General features: G+C 33.8%; 3 protein-coding genes and 1 non-coding gene across 8 annotated transcripts; 2 read left to right on the forward strand and 2 right to left on the reverse strand.

The window, feature by feature from the left end:
- Nucleotides 1-600: 600 nt before the first annotated feature.
- LOC121215172 (small nucleolar RNA R71) lies at nucleotides 601-706 on the forward strand. Its single transcript, XR_005910901.1, has one exon. It is a non-coding gene; the product is annotated as a small nucleolar RNA R71 (small nucleolar RNA).
- An 8,562-nt stretch (nucleotides 707-9,268) lies between these two features.
- Nucleotides 9,269-10,215, forward strand: LOC107910687 (uncharacterized). The gene is made up of 2 exons (XM_016838647.2): nucleotides 9,269-9,510; nucleotides 9,591-10,215. Exons 1-2 carry the CDS (start codon nucleotides 9,399-9,401, stop codon nucleotides 10,073-10,075), a joined length of 597 nt encoding a protein of 198 aa, XP_016694136.1. The 5' UTR covers nucleotides 9,269-9,398; the 3' UTR covers nucleotides 10,076-10,215.
- Nucleotides 10,216-10,849: 634 nt separating this feature from the next.
- Nucleotides 10,850-13,845, reverse strand: LOC107910686 (dolichol-phosphate mannosyltransferase subunit 1). Of its 4 annotated transcripts, XR_005910364.1 has the most exons (10): nucleotides 13,416-13,845; nucleotides 12,569-12,668; nucleotides 12,434-12,467; nucleotides 12,282-12,358; nucleotides 12,162-12,187; nucleotides 11,902-12,066; nucleotides 11,696-11,810; nucleotides 11,431-11,491; nucleotides 11,274-11,307; nucleotides 10,922-11,137 (listed from the first exon to the last, which is right to left on the reverse strand). XR_005910364.1 is itself a non-coding variant. In XM_016838645.2 (9 exons), exons 1-8 carry the CDS (start codon nucleotides 13,586-13,588, stop codon nucleotides 11,033-11,035), a joined length of 795 nt encoding a protein of 264 aa, XP_016694134.1. In that variant the 5' UTR covers nucleotides 13,589-13,845; the 3' UTR covers nucleotides 10,850-10,935; nucleotides 11,016-11,032. The 4 variants fall into 4 exon arrangements, 2 of the variants coding, with proteins under 2 accessions (XP_016694134.1, XP_016694133.1); XM_016838645.2 differs by lacking the exons at nucleotides 11,274-11,307; nucleotides 11,431-11,491 and having other exon boundaries at nucleotides 10,850-10,935; nucleotides 11,016-11,137; XR_005910363.1 differs by having other exon boundaries at nucleotides 11,274-11,491.
- Nucleotides 13,846-14,397: 552 nt separating this feature from the next.
- Nucleotides 14,398-20,705, reverse strand: LOC107910685 (1,4-alpha-glucan-branching enzyme 1, chloroplastic/amyloplastic). 2 transcript variants are annotated; one of them, XM_016838642.2, is made up of 15 exons: nucleotides 20,475-20,705; nucleotides 20,237-20,338; nucleotides 19,851-20,061; nucleotides 19,644-19,713; nucleotides 19,298-19,567; nucleotides 18,054-18,960; nucleotides 17,582-17,698; nucleotides 17,266-17,328; nucleotides 16,875-16,982; nucleotides 16,337-16,438; nucleotides 15,842-15,909; nucleotides 15,607-15,688; nucleotides 15,213-15,329; nucleotides 14,885-15,004; nucleotides 14,398-14,796 (listed from the first exon to the last, which is right to left on the reverse strand). In XM_016838642.2, exons 1-15 carry the CDS (start codon nucleotides 20,556-20,558, stop codon nucleotides 14,596-14,598), a joined length of 2,622 nt encoding a protein of 873 aa, XP_016694131.1. In that variant the 5' UTR covers nucleotides 20,559-20,705; the 3' UTR covers nucleotides 14,398-14,595. The 2 variants fall into 2 exon arrangements, with proteins under 2 accessions (XP_016694131.1, XP_016694132.1); XM_016838643.2 differs by having other exon boundaries at nucleotides 14,398-14,807; nucleotides 20,475-20,677.
- Between the last annotated feature and the right edge of the window lie 894 nt (nucleotides 20,706-21,599).

The following is a 21,599-nucleotide window of genomic DNA, read 5'->3' on the forward strand; positions in this document are numbered from 1 at the left end:
TTCAACAGATTCTCAAGATCACTTGAAGATTCAGTTGGTGGGGGTTGTTGCACTTGTTGAGAATATCTTAGTGTATAATTTGGTCCAAATGGCATAGAAGAGTCGTTATGGTCCGCCCATTGATTACTCCATGGAGAAATTGGATGATTTTTCCATGAAGAGTTGTAAGAATTTGATTGTAAACCATTCCAATTCTGATTTCCCATGTAATATTTTGACTCTTGATTCGATGGGCAATTTTAAAAGAAATGGCCATCTCCATAATATTCACAAGAAATATTCTTGAACTGGTTCGGCTGCTGACCTGTCAGATTACCGTTGAAACCATCAATAGTTATGTTCTTAAGCATAGAAGAAATAGAGGATACCTGGGCCGCCAAAGAAGCAACTGTGTTCACTTTATGTACTACTGCTACTCGTCTTTTTGAGGCTACTCGGTCGGTTGGCCACTGATAGTTATTGCTGGTAGTTCCTTCAATAATCTCATAAGCAATGTTATAAGACTTAGACAGAATGGCTCCATTTGTCGAATCATCCATCATCATTCTAGTATGAATATTGAGACCAATACAGAAAGTCTTCATTTGAACATAGTAAGGAATGCTATGATGAGGGCACTTTTGTAATAACTTCTTGAATCGCTCCCATGCCTCATATAAAGATTTTTCATCAAGTTGTTGAAATGAAGTGATTTCATTTCGGGTCTTGGTAGTCAAAGATAGAGGAAAATATTTCATTAAGAAACATTCAACCAACTCTTGCCATGTAGTTATGAAACCGAACGGTAGGGAGTTCAACCATGCTTGTGCTCTATCTCTTAAGGAGTATGGAAATAATATCAGTCTCAACGCGTCCTCGGCCACCCTGACTAGTTTAAATGAGTCTCTCACTTACATGAGTAGCCAAAGATGAAGATGTGGATCCAGTAGGAACCCTACTAAATTGACTCATATTTTGCAACATTTGGAACATGACCGGCTTCAACTTGAATTGTTGTGCCTCAATTTTGAGTCTCCTAATACTCGAATTGAGCTCGTTAAATAGATGAATGACATATTATCGAATGGCACAGTTTCTGTCATCGACAACAATAATTGAATTGTGAGTATTGTAAGCGAATGTTCCTCATGGATTTTAGTTTTGATTTTTGAAATTCATCTCTTCAGTCCTTCTTTGGTTCGCTTGTCTTCTCCTTTGTTTGAAATTTCTTTCAATTTCAAAGCCTACAAGGAGTAAGTCAATAATTTGATCAATACCCATAAACACCTGAAACAAACACAAAAAAATAGAATTAAAATTTAACAGAAAAAAATAGACCAAAATGCAAAATTAACAATTTCACAAATAATGTCTTTTAAAACAGTCCTCAGCAACGGCGCCAAAAACTTGGAACAATAGAAATGTGCAAGTGTACACTATCACAACAAGTAATAAAGTGACAAGTAAATGTCAAGTTATCGTACCCGTGGGGATTGTGAAAGAAAAATATTTATGAAATGTAAATCAAACACTTTGGTGATGGGAAAAATATTTTGTTTTGAAGAAGTGCTGTAAAAACTAAAAATTAACTAAGTAATAAAAAAAGTATTCAATGCACGATTTCCAAAAGATGAGTTTTAATCAATATGACATAATTGTGCTAGATCAATTACATTCCTTAACTTATAATTACTAAACCCATTTTCATGTTGTTATGAATATTTTCACGGCAACGTGGTAATTTGTTAACTACTGCAAATACATACTTACTAAATTAACCAGTCTCTTGAACATTTTTCAATGTAAATTTAAACAGTTAATCAATCTTCATAAGAACATATAAGATTAAGTGAGGCAAAAATATATTTCTATATTGAAACAATTTAATCATAATAATCTTGCAAGTTATGGAAGGCTAATGTATCATTTAATACAAATGCTAATTTAACCTTCAACCATCTTAGAAGATTAAACATGCAACAATTAAATACTATGTCAATTAATTTTAATTTCATTATGTTTAATAATTAATTCATTCATTACCTTACATTTTATAATGCAAGTATAACATAAGCGTAGTTTTTTTAATTGAACAACTTACCAAGACATATAACAACACAAACATGATTTTAAATATTCAAGTGGACAGAATGCGATCAATCTAACATGAATTAATTTAATCCATTTTAATTAGATCAAGAACAAGAACAAAACAATTATTCATATTCATGATTACAACATAAACAAGAAAATTAAAGAGAAGGGATCTAGGAAGCAAATCCAGTATTTCTCTAAAGCCAGACTAGTGCGCTCCTCTTCTTCTCTACTCGTTCTATTAAACTGAGACCTGCACGAACAATTGAATGATGCTATTCCAAGGTGGAACACGAATTTTTTTTCAAGAGGGAAATCGACAAGGGAAATGGACAAGAAATAGGTAAAAACAAAGGAAAGAAAGTGAGTGAAAGAGAGAGAGATGTGTGTGCGAATAAAGGTGTGTTGAGTTATAGGTGAAAGGTGTATTTATATGTGGGAGTGGCTACTAAAAATAACAAATAATTAGCATCCACACACTACCCTTGGCTGGCCATACATGGAGCAAAGTTTGAATGTTTCAAACTTTGCTAAATTTAGCTTGGGGCAAATCTTCAAAGGCACAAAAAGTGGAGGGGTTTGAATAGGATTTTAAGGAAACTTGAGAGATATTTTGAAATTAATTTAATCAGATAAATAAGCTGATATGGTCAGCTTATTGGGTCAGTTTTGGGCTGCAAATTTTGTTATTGGATCAATTTCAATACTTAGCACACTAGGCCACTTTCTCCTTTAGGCTTTATATTAATTTTTAACCCAATTTAATTTGGATAAAAATGAAATATAAAGTATATAAAATTATCATCATTTGGAGCGACCTTGGCTGGAAAAATATTTAATATTGCCCTTGGTTCACTTGATGCAAAAATTCCTCAACGGTTTAAGCCTTCCAAGGTATCTATCAAGCCAATTTTCACCTTTTGTGCAAAAGTGTCGAAAATAAACCAAATTTGTGAAAAATTATTATAACAATAATTAAAATTTAATATGTTAATAATTTAAGTACAAATTGATTATTTTATAATTAAAGTGTGAATTTTGACAAAATTTACTACGAAACTGCATGAATTAGAGCTCAAAAGGTGCTGAAAAAGTCTATATATTTTCTTGTTTCCAATATCCCATAAAAAGATAAGGCAAGAAGTTACCCGATTGATTGTGTTTGTTCTAACAACCAATGGAGGGTGCTTCCTCCTTTGATCGTGTAAAGCTTGAATTGTTTGTGCCTCCTTCATGTTGGGTTCCTACATAGAAATCATAAACAAAATACAAAACTAATTGTCCATTATTACTACTATTCCTAACTACTCGAAAAAAAATTTAAAATCATCCAATTAATACAATCCTCTCTAAAGTAGAAAAAATTAAAATTTAATCCTCCTCCGAATCATCGAGAGGAGAAGCACGCCTTTGCTCTATTGGTACCTTGCCCTTGCCCGAGACGTATTGTTGGTGGGAGCTCCCACCTCTCAAATGTGTTTGTCTTGCTAAGTTTATGATAACTGGCCCTTTTTTGCGTGGAGTATTATGGTTGGAATGTTACCTCATACTCGTCCTCCACCCCGGGGTATTCTTGGGCAACACATTCCTCTTCAGTATTGGCCCCCTCATCATCTACCTCATGAATCGGTGCCGAGCTGAACATATCCAAAGGGTAATTCAGAGCTCATAACCATTCATTCTTGCAAATTCTTAGACCACAAGTCTCGTCCTCTGCATCCATCTAATCATTTCATCGAGCTTTGCTTCTATGCTTCCACTGACTCCTCTTCTAGCCCTTAAATGATTTTTTTCATTTGAGTGATGCTAGAACATCCATCTTCTCCTTCTTCCTTTGGTTCCATTCAATAATTTTCTTTCATTGAAGCTCAATGTGCTGTGTGCATAATGAATATCCAATTATGTTCCTCGTTGGCTTCATGAACTGCTCATTTTTGCTCATTGGCACTTTTGCCTTTTGGCATAGTGCCATCACAAGATGAGGAAAAAAAGTTTAGTTTTCTGGCTCTGTATGCATTGTTTCATTACTCAGAAGATCCAACGCCCTAAACAGATCTGTTTACGCTACAAAATACCATATAGCAAAACAACTCAAAAGACATTAACGTTAGAAACATTTAATACAAGTGAAATTTTGGTGCTAATGAATTGTATCCATATTTTGGCGATAGGAAACATAATCACCTAATTGAAATTTGTTGGTAGCCTAGTATTTGGCCTATAGTTCCAACTACCCCTATCCCGAGTCAAATATTTTATGACACTATCCATATCTATGTTTTCAAATTTATCCAAATCAGTACTAGTGAGAAAATCGCTTTCATAATATGGAGTGTCATAAAATTCACATATTGCGTTAGGAGTTAAGGGGACTTCCACCCATTGAACCAAAACAATAGTTACATAAATCTTGGTTCCATATCTAATTATCTAATGTTTAAGCGAAGCATAAAATTCATAGACTATGGGGACTGCCATGTTCTCTTTAAGAGTAACACAAAATTGCTCCCAATGATGGTACCGAACTAAAGTCCAAATTTCTTTGCAATGGACCATGGAGGGTTTGAACCCTCTCTCCTGTATAAGATGTCTCCCCTATATAAGGTGTTGATCCAATCATAAGTTCAAAAGCATCCAAAGATTCAATCCTCAACTTAGCAAATGTTTGTTATTTTCATTTTGAACTTAGTTTATAAATGACATGTTCTAGGTTAATAGGTTGACTTATGAGTCAAATACGTTATTTTGTCTAAGTGGTACATTTTGGTTAGTTTTGAACCTATGAAGTTTTACTTATTGAATTTCAATGATAATAGATTATTGGATTAGTATGCATGTTTATAAGTATTAAGTTAATTATACAACTATGTTTAGTTGTAATGTATTAATTATTATGATTTTAGAATGTTTTGATCATGACCTTAAATGTTAAATTGATGTTTATGTAATAGGTGAATGTTAGCCTTAGTTAGGTAGGGAATGATCACCATTCATAGCTTTAAAATGTTGATTTTAGGCCAATTTTACATTAGACTCTCAAGATATCTAGAGCATGTCTCAGGACAACAAGAATCAAAATGTGTTGGAAAATTCAAGTTAAGAAATGGTTTATTGTAACAGTGGAAGTTTAAAAAATTTCTAAATCGAATCAGTTTTTTATATTTATAGTAATAAAATTTTATTGAAAAGTACACGTGCGTTGTGCGAGATGGGTTTGAATTGTTCCTGGCTTTCAACCAAATGGTCTTCTCCACTATACTCGTACCCCAAATTTCAACAAGTGTAAGCTCGAACAACACAAACCAAACACAAAACAAGAAACAATTTTACAACTTTCAATGGGAAAGTAATTTTCTCACTAGAAATTGGTAAAAATCGTAAATCCTAGAAAGTAGAATTTATTCTAAAAAAATAAATTCACATTACTTTCTCACAAAATAGTGATAGATGAAAACTTGTGTTAGTAGCTCTACTAGTGTCATCTATTTATAGCGAGATATGTGAGAATCCTAGTTTACCAAGACTTACACAAATACTATTTATTAAATAAAAAAAAACTCCCTTACTCCAACTAGGAGAGAGGGGGGCGACACATGCTCTTAAATCCCCTTAGGGTTGTTGTCCCTCACATGTCATAAGAGGGAAATTGGGCCTTTCATGTATTGAATCCAATTATATATGTTTCCTAAACTTTGACCCAACACTTTATAATTTAATCCAACTGAATATTTGTTTTCTATTTCCCAGAATTAAATATTATTTATTTGATTAATTAAATTAACTAAACTAATTTCTCAATTAAATAATTTTCTCAACCCAATTCTAATTCTGTTAGAGTCTTGACAACTTTACTGTAAAAGAATCTATGAGGAAATATATTTAATTTCCATATTCAATGAATTCATAATGACTAATTAATTTAATTTCAATTTTGAAATTTAATTATTTAATTATAATTAATTAAATAATAATTCGAAATCTTAAATTAATTCTCAAGTCATTTCTATACTTAGTGAGAAAATACATTCATATGTAATTGCAACCCATTTCTCTAACTTCATCATTTGCAAACATTTATGTTCATTTGGTTCTACATGCAATTCATTTATGGTTTCAACGACCAATTGGACATATATAATAAGGGATAAAATAATTTATAATTAAGTTCCAGCTTTTTTCATATTAATTATAAATTTATTCAATCACGAAGTCATTCCTCTATAGTATTGAGACTAAGCTCTCCCTAGTTACATAGCATTATGAAAGCTCCATAATCAGTGTTCGTCCAATGACCATGTCATAAGTGTGTAAGTATTTTCTTCCATTTTTCTTTGCGTGCAAAAATATTTAGGACAATGTACAAAGGATATTAATCTATTTAACGGATATTTTTATTAAACCAATTTGTTTGAAAAATATAAGTATACAAAACGAATATACTACACTTAGGTCACTAGATCCAATAGTCTCTCATTTGCCCTAGTGAAGTAGATGAGTTATATTTCGCATTCCCTTGCCTTCTACATGTTTCTCAAAACTCTTAACTAATGGAGTCTTGGTAAATAGGTCCGGAAGGTTGTCTTCAGATGCGACTTTGACTACATCCATTGCTCTATTTGCTTTTACTTCCCTTATGATGTGATACTTTTTATCAATATGCCTTGTCCTCTTACAGTTTTTGGTTTCCTTGGTGTTTGCTATTGTTGCACTGTTATCATAATACTGTGTGATAGTTTTTTTCATACTAGGAACTACTTCAAGATCTGGAAGGAACTTTCAAAGCCATATTGCTTCTTTTTTTGGCTCAAAAGTAGCCACATATTCGGCTTCCATAATAGAGTAAGTAGTACAATTTTACTTGACACTGCTCCATACTATGGACCTGCCACCTAGGAGAAAGACACAACTCGACACATTTGGAAGTCAAAATCAGTATAACTGATATGAGCAAGATCTCCTTCGAAAAACACAAGCATATAATCCATTGTTCTCCGTAAATACTTGAGTATATGCTTAAATACTTCTTAGTTTCTTAGATCGAGATTTTTTTGATATCGACTCCCCAACCTTATTACGAAACATATATTTGGACGTGTGCATAACATAGCATACATGAGACTTCTTATTGTCGAAGCATAAAGAACCTTTCTTATGTGTACTTTTTCTTTCATTGTCTTAGGACCTTTCTTATGCATAACATTCCAATATCTTGTCTATGAATAAAGCTTGTGATTATGGCATCACTTTGTTTTTTTTCGATCATTTAGGATTCGAATTCCTAGAACGAAGTTAGCTTCTCCCAAGTCATTCATGATAAATTGTTGAGTTAACCACAATTTAACCGATGATAATGTCACTACACCGTTTCCATTTAGTAGAATGTCATCGGCATATAAAATGAGAAATATCACCTTTTCATCCCTAATACATTTATAAACACAAGGTTCGTCTACATTTTGCTTAAATCCAAAAGTTTTGATCACTTGATCAAAACTTTGATTCCATAAGCGGGATGCTTGCTTAAGTCTATATATGGATCTAAGTAGATTGCAAACTTTATATACATTTCCTTTAGTTATATATTTGGTGGGTTGCATCATATATAGATGCTTTCTTCAAGATATTCGTTCAAGAATGCTATCTTGACATCCATTTGTCAGATATCGTAATTAAGAGTCGTCACAATGGATAACAATATACAGATTGACTTGAGCATGACAACTGGAGAGAATGTTTTTTCATAATCGATACCTTCTTTCTAAGTATACCATTTTGCTATAAGTTTAGCTTTATAACTTTCCACTTTTCCATATGTATTTCTTTTCTTCTTGTAGATCCACTTAAACCATATGAGTTTTATCCCTTTCGATAAGCTTACAAGTTCTGTGAGACCTCATACTCGACCCGATTATCGAATTCGAGTATGTGACATCACATTACGTTGTTGAAGCAACTCAAACTAATTCGACATAATTTCAATAGCATAACCAATAAATCCTTTAATAAAATCATTTACATGCATTCGTAGTATATAATACTCTATTTCATCTAATTATAAGGTTATGATATGTTATTAGGACTCAAATCCAAACTCAAATGTCAAAATTCAAACTTATGTCTCGAGATAGGGGTTTCCGTGTCTCGAGATAAGTCATAAATTATTTTGAAATTTTTAGCTTTGAAGTTAGCATGTTTCAGGACACTGCATTTTGTGTAAAGAGGCAAGATTTTTTATGTATCAAGACTAGGTCTGGAGGCCAATCCTTCCCCCCCTCCATTTTCCTAATTTTGCTTCGACGTTTTAATGTCTTAAGACAAGGGGTTACTGTCTTGAAACTATCTAACTTCGATGTTCTTTTGTCTTGAGACAAATGACAAAGACCAATTGTCTTGAAACTATACAAATATGTCTCAAGACCTCATACTCTTAAATTCAAATTTTAAATGAATTTTGTTCTAGCGATCTCAAGACAGAGACTTAGTGACCAAATGGTCAAATTCATTCACTTTGAAATGTTCAAACAAAATTTAACATTGAAAATCAAAACAAAAACTATTAATCTTTGGAAGAGTGAGAAAAGAGAAGGAAGGGAAGAAGTGAGGAGTGAGAAAAAAAAACGACAAAAGAAAATAAATTATATGAATTTAATTTATTTAAACTAATTAGCATTTAAAAAATTTTAAATTCTTTATTTTTATGCATTAGGATTTTGCTACCTAGTAATTAAATTAACCGTATATGTTCAATAATATTGAGAGCAATTTGTCTAACTTTTGTTGAGTTATTATATATATAAATAAATAAATTTTATTAAGTTATATGTAAATAAAAATTGTTAAATTTATGTGCTGAATTGAAAAAAAAATCAAGAAAAAGTGTTTTGAGTTCTTGTATTAAATATTAATAGAAAAATATATGATATATTATTGGTGGATTTTTTAGATTTCATAAATAAAATTAAAATGATGACAAATATCTTATAAAATATAATAAAATAATTAAAATATAAATATAAAAATATGACACAGGACAACTTTTAAAGTGGAATTAAAAAATTCCACCGTTTTTATATGAAATGCTAAACCAATGCAAATATATATTAAACGTAAATTGTAATTGTAATCAAAATGGTAACTGAGAAAGAATCCAAATTAATTGTTGACCGTCAGATGAGAAAATAGAATATGACCGTTTGAAACGCTCCAGTCCCCACCGAAAATTTAAATTTTAAACAAGTTATAAAGTTTTGGTCAATACCCTGTTTCTCTCTGAATCTGTGCATTTTCTTTTCTGCAAGGGAAAAAAGAAAAGATATCTTTGAATCATGTCGAAGATGAAATATGATAGTAAACCTCCACTTGCTGCTAAATCGCCTATCCGCCTACGACCCCGTCGCTCCCTTCCATCAAACTCTGCCTCCCTGCAAACCCCTCCAGGTTCTTTTTTCTTTTCTTTTATTATAAACCATTAATAGTTTTCATTTCATTTCATCTTATTTGTTTCTTTTTTGTTAAAGGTTCTTTAACGAGATCCCAGAAGCCGATTCTTACTTGGGGCATTGAAGAATCCGAGATTCGACCCGAGTACCGCTCTATTTCTTGTGAGTTACGAGTTTTGGCTCGGACGGTTAGAGATGAACTTGGAAATGGGGAAACGGAAGCCGCTGGTTTAGGCAAGAAGACTGTGCTCAGCGTCACCAATTCTTGTCCAGTGTTCGAGAGAGGTCGGTTTTACGAGGAATACTCGGCGAGAAGAAACGAGAGGCTTAAGACGAAGAAAGGCGAAACCCAGAATGAATCAAAGACTGGGCACCATCTTGGAGTAACGGTTGAATCATCAAAAAGAAGAGGGTCGTCTAAGAAGCTGGAGAGCTTGAGGAAGTCGGTGGAGATTCAGACACCAAGGTACCTGCTCCGAAGCATGAACAAAGTGAATAAGAAGCCTCCTCTCCCTGTCTCTGTCACTGCCACTCAAAAGAAAACAAGAGCTGGTAAGCTCTGAAATTTGGGATTCTATTCAAGTATTTGAATATCAACCATAGATTTTTTTTCATCTCCAAACTATGTTTCCTTCTGGTTGCTCTACCAGATGTTTGTTTCTCAATATTTGAATATGAACAGATGCTCAAATGTTATCCTCTATTCATTCACTAATTTCTTTCAGCTGATCCTTGACGACTGAGCAATAATAATAGCTTAGGGGATTTGCATCTCATTCTTCAATAACCCAAAAACTAACCAGAAATAACAATAACCGGCAAATATAACAAGGACTAGTTTGGCGTTGTTTTTTAAGTGCTCTTAAAAAGTCCTTCGAAAAAGTGGTTTTGAGGTTAAGATTTAAGTGTTAAATATTGTTGTTAAAAAGTGCTTTTAATAAAAAAATATCTATGTTAAGCATAGTGTTATAATGTAATAAATAAACATTTAAATAATATTCAAATTAGTTAATATTATGATATTTTAATAATAATATAAAAAATAATTTACTGTTAATATTTTAATATATGAAAAATAAAATTTAAATATTTTTTAAACAATTAATCAAAGAGGGAAAGTATTATGTGTTGGAGGGGTAAAAACATAATTAAACTGTCAAAAATACTTTTGAAAGAAAAAAACTAAAAATTTTAACTTTTACGAGAATAGTGCTTTTGAAAAAAATCAATTTTTTTCTTCAAAATTGCTTGTTTAGCATTCTTTTTTGCTTCAAAAGTGGTTTTCATGTCAAAAATACTTCTACAAAACACTACTAAACACAGCTGAAGAAAGTTTGTTGTTAAGCCTGTAAAATGCAATCCCCTAGGTTTTGCATCTTCAATTCCATTGAATAACATCTTCAATCCAGTAGCAAAATACCAACTACATTAGCCATCAAAAAGTCAGGTTACAAAGGAACTTGTAAGAGCTAAGCCATAAAAATTGTTCGCTGCAAAGCTTACGCGGCCAATCTCAGGGCTCATGTTGTGACCAAAAGATATGAAAGGCCTTTAAGATACTCTATAATTTCTGATCCACCAAGCTTTGAACTTCCGAACACTCTATCAACAAAAGTTATTGGAACCTGTAAATGGTAGAAAGTCAAAATCAATGAAAATGCAAAGGATTAAATAAGTTATTTAGCTGCACGGCTTATTGATGTACGAACTGCAAATCTTATAAGACTTAAAGAAGGGACAGGAAGAAAACCAAAACCATACGAGCAAACTCCAATGTAGAAAATATCTGTACAATCTGGTTCAACACAAGACATAACATAACTAAGTGGAAGAGTTTATATATACAAGTAAGCAATTACATTACATTACAATGGGATCATGGGGAAGGGGTTTTAGACACAGGGATTGAATCCTAGACCTTTTCCCAATCAACTTGAAACCCACACACAACTGGCAAGTGGAAGAATTTATGATGCTCCCTATAATGAAATCCAATTGACAAAGAAAAATATGAAAGTCGTCTTTGCAGAGATATAGTTGAAAGAATAATCTGACTACAAGTGATCAGCATCCAAGTTAGTTGTCGAAGCTGACAACCAAGTGAACTAGTCAATGATAAAAACAGTTCATTTGAAGTTGGACTATCTGTCTTCATAAGAATACAACTAAGAAATTAGTTATACCTCTTCAATGTGATAACCTTTTCTTGAAGCCCTAACAATCATCTCCATTTGAAATACATATCCCTTGCTAACACAGGAGCTAATGACATCTTCAAGCACTGATTTCTTATAAAGCCTTCAATAGAAGGAAAAAGAATTGTCAGCAATAAAGCTACGAGCCTATGACAGTCTGAAATGGTCACTTCTTGAAATCAGTTCTTACATACCTGAAAGAGCCAGTTAAGTCTGATACACCAGGCCACAAAAGAGTTTGTGCAAGAACATTGGCTCCCCTACTTGTTAGCTTGCGCATCAGATTCCATCCATGCACGCCACCACCTTTGACATATCGTGTTCCGGTAACTATGCTGGCACCAGTTTCAGACTGCTTCCTATAAGATGTCACGGGCCAAAATAGTACAAAGGTTTGAGTAAACTAGACGCAATTATGAACCTTAAAAGGGTTGTTAACCAAAAGATTTCTCACTTGATGAAGCATGGCAAATATTTTGGCTGCAAAACAAGATTGAAGATATCTTACATTATAGAAAACAAGTGAATGGATTTAACCGGTAGAAGAGGTATAAAGAAACACAATCATACTTACATGATGTGACAGATCAGCATCCATGATTACAACAAAATTTCCAGAAGCATGCTTCAAACCGTGAATGTAAGCTGTTCCTGAAAGTTGAAACCGATAACAACCCAAAGGTTAGCTCCACCTATTACTCCTGAAAGGGAATAGGTCTTACTTACCCAATCCAAGCTTCTTAGGTCTAGGTCTCAATAGCTGTAACAGTAAGGAAACAGAAGCAGAGGTGCACAGGAATTGATCAGCAAGACGGATTACATATAGATCCAATTTTGAAGGTAGATGAGAATGGAACTTACAATACGATCTTCACCATAAAGTTTCTGCAGTTGTTTCACAACTTCCTGAGTACCATCAGGGCTCCCATCATCCACAACAATTATTTCAAAATCTACATCCCTACTCCAGGCAATATCACAAGTAGTTACATAAATATGACAGATATTGCAAACTACCACAGTATAAGAGGAAAGGTTTTTAAGGTAGGTACACTTATCTCGCGAGTGTTAGGCCAGTTACATTGTCATTAATTTTATATGAAAATAAATCCTTTATGCCCCATGACAGACACAAAGCAATGGCATAGTGGGAAAGGTGGAAACTAATTCAAATAATGTACTGATTTGTAGTGAAAACTTTGGCCCCAAGAACATCAAAATTTGAGAAGTTTTAACATATAGCCACTTGAATTTACAAAGACTAGAAGAATACTACTAAAAGGACAAAAAATAGGATCATTGATTAAACTCCTACGGTTTAATTTCACAAGGCTGTTTAAGTGTATAATTAATTCATATGTATAGGCACCAAATCCGGGGGGAAAGTGTAGAGTTATATAAAAACAACAGGCGCTTCAATATATTGCCGGATAATTTATTTATTCCAGAAAACAGAAACTAAATATGACAGTATTGTCATATTTATGTATACTCATTATCCAATTCAAATCATTTGCATAAAATGAAAATACTGAACGGGACGCCACTTATAAACTCGATGAATACAAGAGGGGCAGAAGAAAGAGCACGAATTTGAGATATGTAATCAGATCTCGATAGAGCACGTTAAAAATACTAAAATTAAGAGTTCAGCGATCAAAGAAAAAAAAAATTTTAAAGGAGAGAGAATTGAAGTTGGGAGAAATACCGGAGATGTTTGAAGATGAGATAGACGATGAGAGCAATGTTGAGGCGCTCGTTGTAAGTAGGTACTATTATGCTGTACTTGTTCTTCTGCTCCATTTTTTCTTCTTCTGTGTAAATACCTTGGCCTAAATCTTTATTTTCTGTGTTCTTTTGTTTCGCTGACTCATTTCTCATTTGAATTTTTCAACGATGAATCGGGATGCTGACTTTTGCTTGCTAGACTACCTTGAAATTGGGCTAAGGCCTAGGAACAAAGCAGGCCGCTTCAACCGAGAAGGTACCAACTCGGTTAATCTCATAGCCGGACTCCCATAATTGAGCTACAATGCTGCAAAAGAATAAAATGCTAAATGAGAATTTTTTATTGGTTAAAATACTAAAAATCCCTCGAATTTTACTCAAAGTTTGCAGAATCCTATCTGGTCCAAATAACGGCAACTTTTTATTTCAAATGAAAGTTTATGTAGGTATGAATTAAAGATTAAGGATTTATTTTAGATATAACTAAAAAGTGAAAAAGATTTACAAGGCTAAAAGTATTAGGGAATTTTTTATATTAAAAGTCTGATTACATTTATTCTTTCACTTAAAATATGGACAAATTGATTCTGTACATTAAATCAAAAAATAAACCGGATCTTTTGATTATTCCATCACTACACCAATTGTTAGCGTTATAAATGTACAAAAATTTTAATAAAAAAATTAATTTATTCTTTAATTTAATATACAAAAATTAATTTACCTATTTTTTAAGTAGAGGAAAAAAAGACAAATGAATTCCTTAAACTTATAATACGTCTGCCACTTACAAGTTGGTTAAGGATTTAGTTAAGTGTATACAAAGTATACATATTTATATAAATAAACTAGTAAAGTGCAGGGTTTTATTTATTTATTTTATTTAATATTTTAACCTTTGTTTTATTGAAGTATTTCAGCTCATAGCGTTGAAGTTGAAATCTCATGATCAGACATGGGAATTTCGATGCAATAACTAGTAATTAAGCAGACTATACTGTTGTTGTCTACATACAATTTACAAACTGCAAACAAAACTAAATCCCCTGCTTACTCATTCCTCACATTATTATTATTATTATTATTATTATTATTATTATTATTCACAAAACAAAAACCAGCACTTATTACGCATAGGGTTGGCGCAGGAGCCGAAAAGCTTAGTCGTCCGGGGTTCTGTCCTCCATCTCTTCCACTTCCGGCTCATCTAACTTACTTCCCACAATCTTTTTGTCTAGCACAGAAGCTGCTGGTTCTTCAATACTTTCCTGCTTTGCTCCATCTTTTTGCAATTCCTCATCGAAACTGGCGGTGTCACGGTCATTAGTTTCTTGTGGATTTTCTTTATCTCCATGATCAACCTGGGGAGAATCTTAAACAATCTGTCAGTTCAAGTTTTCATTCCTAGGCTCAGGGCCCATATAAACAGCCACAGATTATATCACCTACCAAGATAGCCGATTCCTCAGCATTCTTCTGCTTTGATGCATCCATTTCTAATGTCTCACTGACACTAATTACATTGATACCATTAGTTTCTTCTACACTTTCATCCACTTTATAATAAACCTGTGGAAAATTTGTAAGAAATCTGTCAGTCCATGTTGACCGTAGATACAGGCGGAGATTCGATGTCCATGATACCATATAAGGTTGGAAATCTATAATAAGCCTAAGTGCACAACAATAAATATACACAACTATCAATGCTAAGCATGGTCTGTGATGGATGATATGATATAATATAATCAGGAAGCCCAGGAAGTGATAATCATACCACACATGTGCGAGCTGGTGAGAGTACTTTGAAAGAATTAGGGCGGTTGTTGAAATTAGTTTCAGGTACACCTGGAATCCCTTCTGGGGATGTAAAATGGTCCACATCATGACCCACCTACAAGATTGATTAATTTTAGCATTACCAGGAGAGAAAACAATTCATAGATGACTAACAAAGAGAGGCTTTAGATGCTATTGCTTCATTAGTTGCCAGGTAGACAGGCCAGTCCCAGACCCAAGGCAATAATCAACATTTTGTTTTAAAGTCCCACGAAAATTCATGAAATTAGTACTGTGAATTCCCAATTGCCAGAAATCAAGCCAAGATAAAAACACAACTCTTTCAGCAATAGCAAAAGGAAAGAATAACAACAATAGCAGGAGTTCCTTACTCTTCCATGCCCACCAAATTCCCAAGCATCACTATCCAGGGCAACTCTATACTTCCCTGGCAAGTCACACCCCACTTTGTACCTGCATGTTTCACACAATAGTTAGTTGAAGAGTTTTAGGGTACAAGTAATTTATTTCTAGCATATATAGATAAGTAGATCAGTTTCTAGCCGTAAATGGCTCCTTGTACAAACACAAATAAATACAAATTTTCATAACTTGAAGCATACATACCCATCATACGTATTTTCTGGATGAAAGTTGAACACGAAAACGAGATCTCCCCTCTCAAAGACGATAACCTAAATCAAGAAACCATTAATGCATCCGCCAAAACTGAAGGGGTTAAAACATGGCAATGGAATGTTATACGGCAGAGAACTAAACAAGGGTATGGTGCCATTATCTCTATCCCATTGGAGGTAAAATGAAGAAAGAAAAATTAGACTAGCATGATGACATAGCAAGAAACCTTCCATTTTATTACCATACGTACTTGAAACTCAAAAGGAAACAATAATCTTGTTTACTTGCTATTGCAATCTTTTAGTTTTTGGATAGCCATAAAAGATTGATAAATAAACAATTTATTAATTCTAAAAATAAAAATTCAATCCTAAAACGGTTAACAACTTTTGACTGTCATATGTGCATGTATTTTGCATCCTGAATTAGATCGACAGCTGCAATGGTCTTACACTAACCACTCAACTACCATTGTAGATTTACCTTGTTTTCTTCATCAGTGCAGCTCACTATCTGTTTTGTCGATGAGAGGAATGAAAATTTATCATCAAGTGCATTCATAGCTCTATCAAATGCATTCATGAACTGCAAAACCAAATGCAAAGGGAAAATTTTATGTAAATATTGCATAGCTCCTGAATGGAGAGACATAAAAAAGATACAATAATGATTAATACAAAAGAAATTTCAGTCTGTAAATAGATTATACAGATGCCTTCAAAGTTAAAAAAGCAGGTGAGCATTTCCAAAATGATCACCAAATTGCAAACAATGGTCCATGTTCAACTAAATTCTTGACCTTTCAACTTGGATTTTGATGCGGATCTTAGCATTATGTTATTGAAATGAAAAGGTAGAAAGAAATTGAATCGGTCTGTTGGCACATATTTACTAGCTTATGCCCTAATGCTAAAATGTTCAAATCTTAGCTGGAAAAGGATAAGGAGATGGGTCAAGGATGGGTCAAGGATGGAATACAGAATAGAAATTTTAACAAATTCTTAATAAAATGACCATTGACCTTGTATCTTAAGTGATCGGTATCCACCAGGGTCCACTGCCTTCTGCACTTTTCATAACTCCACCCATTGCCTTCTCTTGGAAAGTCAATCCATTCAGGATGTCCAAACTGTACAAACAAGCAGAAGATATATCTAGTAACCTTATTTGTTAAAAGAGAAAACAAACCCTTACATCAGAAAATTGCCCCCTAGGCAGATATAGCCTATCACCCCTTTATTATTTTCATGTCCTTTTGACTTAAAGGGCCTTCACAGATATTCATTGGTTCATACTGATAAAATCATAGCACTGAAAAATCTCCTTTTCCTAGACATGATATTTTCTCTAATATCCACCTAAATAAAATCTTGATTACTCTCCAGTATGCACAGTTGAGCCAGAATGCTTACCTCATTTCCCATAAAATTAAGGTAGCCCTCTCCTCCTAATGCCATAGTAATAAAATGTATCATCTGCAAAGGAAATTTTAAATAAAAGAAAAAAAGTTAAGAGTGAGAGAGAAGCAATGAAAATAATGACTGAATAAAGAAAATGATCTATGCAGACGCAAAATATGAAGGCGGAATAAAATAATTGAAGTTCCATATTTTCTGGTTTTCAGAACAAGGCATGCACACATAGATTCATGGTGGCGGTAATTCCATCAACATGGCGAGACATAAAGGAAACAGGAGAGACGCCTCTAACATTTGAGCTAGCACCAACCTTGTGAAGTGCAATCCCTCGGTCAATGGTAGGAGAAGCATCTGTTAAACATGACATGCCAGAGTACATTTCTTTATCCATTAGGAAAAATGCTATTGTCTTGTCACCTACGATAGACTGCACCAAACAAGAGTTATATCCAAGAAGCACAAAACATGACAAAATATACGAACATTAAAAGAAAAGGGAACATTAAGAAGTGCAAATACAGTATCAGATTCAGGCCAGGAGATCAGCTATGATATTAACCATTTAAGATTTAAATCCTCTCGGGCTTTGCTTAGGGATAGAGGAGAAAAGGAAGAGGATAGAAAACATTTTATTAATCAAGCTTTCTTTATGTCTCATCTCTTCTGTAATCATTCGAAAGTGAGAAAAACAAATTCCAAAGGAGGAGAAGTTTCCCTAAAGAAATTATTTAACTAAATTTAGAAATAAATTGATCAGAAAAGTAATTCCTCACTTTCTATACCTGATCGTGACTCTCAGCATAGGATATACACTTCTCAGTGTATCTCCTATTTGTCAAGCTACAGGATAAGTCCATCATTGACCACTCTTCATCATTCTTATTCTTCAAGTAATCAATCCACTTGTCAGGGATGGCCATAGCCAGGCGGTAGTCAAACCCAATTCCCCCTTCAGAGACTGGCCTACCAAGTCCAGGCATACCAGAAACATCTTCAGCAATTACAGTCGCATCTGGCAAGATGTTATTTATCAGAGAATTGGCCAGCATTAAATAAACAACAGCATCAACATCTGTTGCCTCACTGAAATACTCATTGTAATCCCCTGTGAATGGCATGTTGATACCATGGTGATGATACAACATGGAAGTCACTCCATCAAACCTAAACCCATCAAATTTGAACTCCTCAAGCCACCACCTCAAGTTTGAAAGAAGGAAGCGAAGGACTTCCCAATTACCATAATTGAACAGTCGACTATCCCATAACTTGTGGTAACCTCTTTCTCCAGTGTGAAAATACGATTCCTGGGAACTTTGGCCAACATCAAAGCCATTAAGTCCATCAGTCACATTGTTACTTGCATGACTGTGAACAACATCCATTAAGACCCGTAGACCTAAGCTGTGAGCTTTATCAATTAAATATTTGAGGTCCTCAGGAGTTCCAGATCTACTGCTTACAGAAAAAAAGTTCGTTACATGGTATCCAAATGACGCATAGTAGGAATGCTCCATTACAGCCATCAATTGTACGGTATTATAGTTATTTGCCTGAATACGGGGTAAAACATCATCAGCAAATTCTCTGTATGAATTAATACGTGGTTCTGAGCTACTCATTCCAACATGCGCTTCATATATTCTTGGGGCTTTAGGTTTTGGAGGACGGGGGTACTTAAATTCATACCTGCATTAACAATGAAAAATACATTAGAAGGACAATTTTCTCAATCACAAATTAAAAGTAGAAAATCAGCATCAATTCAACTTTGTTGGAACTGCAGTGGATATGGCAGCAAGTTTTTAATCTCAAGCAATATCAAACTTATCTTAATAAAAGGTTCCTAAATTCTGGATTTAAAACACACACACACAAATACAACTAGGTCCAAAACCCTGGACCACACAGTAGTTTTTTTTGGCCAAAACACGACACAGTTGTTGACTATATATATTTCTTCTACTTTTAATGTATCATATCATCAGTATCAAAATATATCACATAAAATGTGCGGAAATTGCACCTTTCTGAAGGTGGAGGATCCCAATGCACACCATCATATGGTGCTCCAAATCTGGTAGGGTCTACAATGGCATACTTAATCCAAGCAGGAATTCTGTCTACCCAAACTCCATCACCATGCTTGAATCGGAACTTGACTCTTGAATTATGAGGAATAGCAGGATTTCCCTCAGAATCCGGAATTTTAATACTCCAAACGCCAAATTCATTTTTTTCCATCTTGTGGTTGGAACCATCCCATCCGTTAAAGTCTCCAACAACTTGAGCTTCCCTTCATGAAGGAAAAGACTCTAGCTAAGAAATCAAATACTTTGAGTAAAATTGTGTTTCAGAAACCAAAAACTTACTGAGCAGCAGGAGCCCACTCACGGTAGACAATTCCATCCTCTTCTCTGTTAAATCCAAATCTCAAATAACCTACAGAAGAGGGTAGAAGACAGATTTCGTTTGAACATTCACATATAAAATATTGAATTTACTACCTAGCAAGCAATTTCATCATTGAAGTAGCCTTTGAGAAAAGAAAATTAAGAAGCGAATAGCATTGGAATGACCTTTTGCAAATTCCTCCAAGCCTCCCTCATAATTTTCAAAGAGATTTTTCTGATCCACAAATTTCTTAATTCTATATTGAAAGTGATCTTTAAACGGTCGGAGGGCAGAATCAATATCCAAGATACCAATGTTTTGCGTGTTTTCCTCGGAGGTTGTAATTGTTGAACTATCATCAATCATAACAGCTGATATTGGAGAACCATAACTGACCTGGAGGGGAAAGTTGAGCAGAGATGATGTAATCAACCGCCAAAATACTTATATTTGATAACACCAAAATACCATCATCAATGTGCGAGGAATATCTTCACAAGGGCTAATTAGGACTAGCATTCATGAAAAATAAAATCAAGCACATAAAAGAAATTGAAAACGGAAATCATACCCTTCGATAAACTGGAAATACATGTCGCCGAAGCAATTTTTGGGATCCACGTCCGGATTCAGTGGCCAGTTGTTTAGCAATTTGATGATTAGTTCCTGAACTCTGGAAATACAAGCAAGTTTAACGGCTATGGAAGGAAGGAGTAGAACGTCATGCAAATTGTCTAGTTTTAAGAAATTTGAGTAAAAACAAGAAGAAGAAGAAGAAGAAGAAGAAGAAAAGTTCGAATAAAAATTACCAAAGAGCGATTGTTGTTAGATGAAGGTGAGAAAGAACGAAAAGCAAAAGGCGTTGCTGCGAGAAGACTCAACGAACCCAGCATCTTTGCCAGTCCAAGCAAGATTCAGCCCCTCAAAATTCTCTCAGCTCAGTTCCATTTTTCCCTTCAGGCAAAGTTTGGTTTAAACAGAAGGCAAAGCATAACACAATTGATTAGCAGTAGCGCCAATCCCTTATTTATTAATTGATTAATTTATGTGGAAGTCTCCATCAATAAAATCTAGGCCGTTGGTTTTTTTAACGTATAATAAGCAATTAGTTTTAATTTTTTTTCTTATGGGTAAACTGCATCATAAGTCACTAAATTATAGGTAAATTTTTATTTTGATCATTTAACTAAAAAAGTAACAATGTGTTCACTTAACTATTCAAAAATTTTAGTTTAAGTCATTGAACTATTCAAAAAAATTTTATTTAAGTCATGAGGCTGTAAAGTTTTTTTTTTTGAAGTTCCGCCATGAGCTCCAAGTGACTATTCGATGATCAGTAGAATAGATCAATACCCATCGACGAGTAGAAGAACATACATTTTATTTGAGTTGATCTGATGATCAATGTTGAAGATTAGAGAAAAAATTATTTGAATTTTGGTTCGCAGATTCGTGATGTCTAAAGTTGTTTCATAAAAAAACTAAATTGTAGAAGAGAAAGGGGGAGAGAGCTTTCGATTGATGCAGATAGTGCAAATAAAAAAACCATATAACATCAATTTTAATAGTTCAAATAGTTCAATGACCAAATTATAACTTTTTTAGTTAAGTGACCAAAATGAAAATTTATCTATAGTTTAGTGACTAACGGTCTATTTTACCTTTTCTTATCGGTTATGTCCAAATTCAGCTGAAAAAAGAAAGTGTTACAGTTGAAAGGATGGCCTTCCATTTCTGTAATTTTCCGTATGATTGGGATGCCTTTCAGAAGAGACAAAGCATAAACTCACACGTTACAACTCAGCTGCCGTTAAAATTCATGAATTAAAATTTTAATTATAATAAATCCCACTTTTTCTTCTACTGCAATAGTGAGAACTGAAGAAGCCGAGATGATCAAAATGCTCCGATCTTATTGGTTATTATGGAAAGAA

The sequence above is a fragment of the Gossypium hirsutum genome, chromosome D02, assembly GCF_007990345.1.
Source record: "Gossypium hirsutum isolate 1008001.06 chromosome D02, Gossypium_hirsutum_v2.1, whole genome shotgun sequence".
Taxonomy (NCBI): domain Eukaryota; kingdom Viridiplantae; phylum Streptophyta; class Magnoliopsida; order Malvales; family Malvaceae; genus Gossypium; species Gossypium hirsutum.

Bases quoted from the DNA above. Each gene is read 5' to 3' on its own strand.
- LOC107910686 (XM_016838645.2), bottom strand. From the start codon at position 13,588: ATGAGAAATGAGTCAGCGAAACAAAAGAACACAGAAAATAAAGATTTA. The intron at 12,359-12,433 runs GTAAGTAAGACC...TTCAACTTTCAG, and splicing joins ACCTAAGAAGCTTGGATTGG to GAACAGCTTACATTCACGGT. The intron at 12,067-12,161 runs GTGAGAAATCTT...GACATCTTATAG, and splicing joins TATTTGCCATGCTTCATCAA to GAAGCAGTCTGAAACTGGTG.
- LOC107910685 (XM_016838642.2), bottom strand. From the start codon at position 20,558: ATGCTGGGTTCGTTGAGTCTTCTCGCAGCAACGCCTTTTGCTTTTCGT. The intron at 20,062-20,236 runs GTATGATTTCCG...TTTCCCCTCCAG, and splicing joins TATTTCCAGTTTATCGAAGG to GTCAGTTATGGTTCTCCAAT. The intron at 14,797-14,884 runs GTAGGTGATATA...GATTCTCCCCAG, and splicing joins CTGAGGAATCGGCTATCTTG to GTTGATCATGGAGATAAAGA.
- LOC107910687 (XM_016838647.2), top strand. From the start codon at position 9,399: ATGTCGAAGATGAAATATGATAGTAAACCTCCACTTGCTGCTAAATCG. The intron at 9,511-9,590 runs GTTCTTTTTTCT...TTTTTGTTAAAG, and splicing joins CTCCCTGCAAACCCCTCCAG to GTTCTTTAACGAGATCCCAG.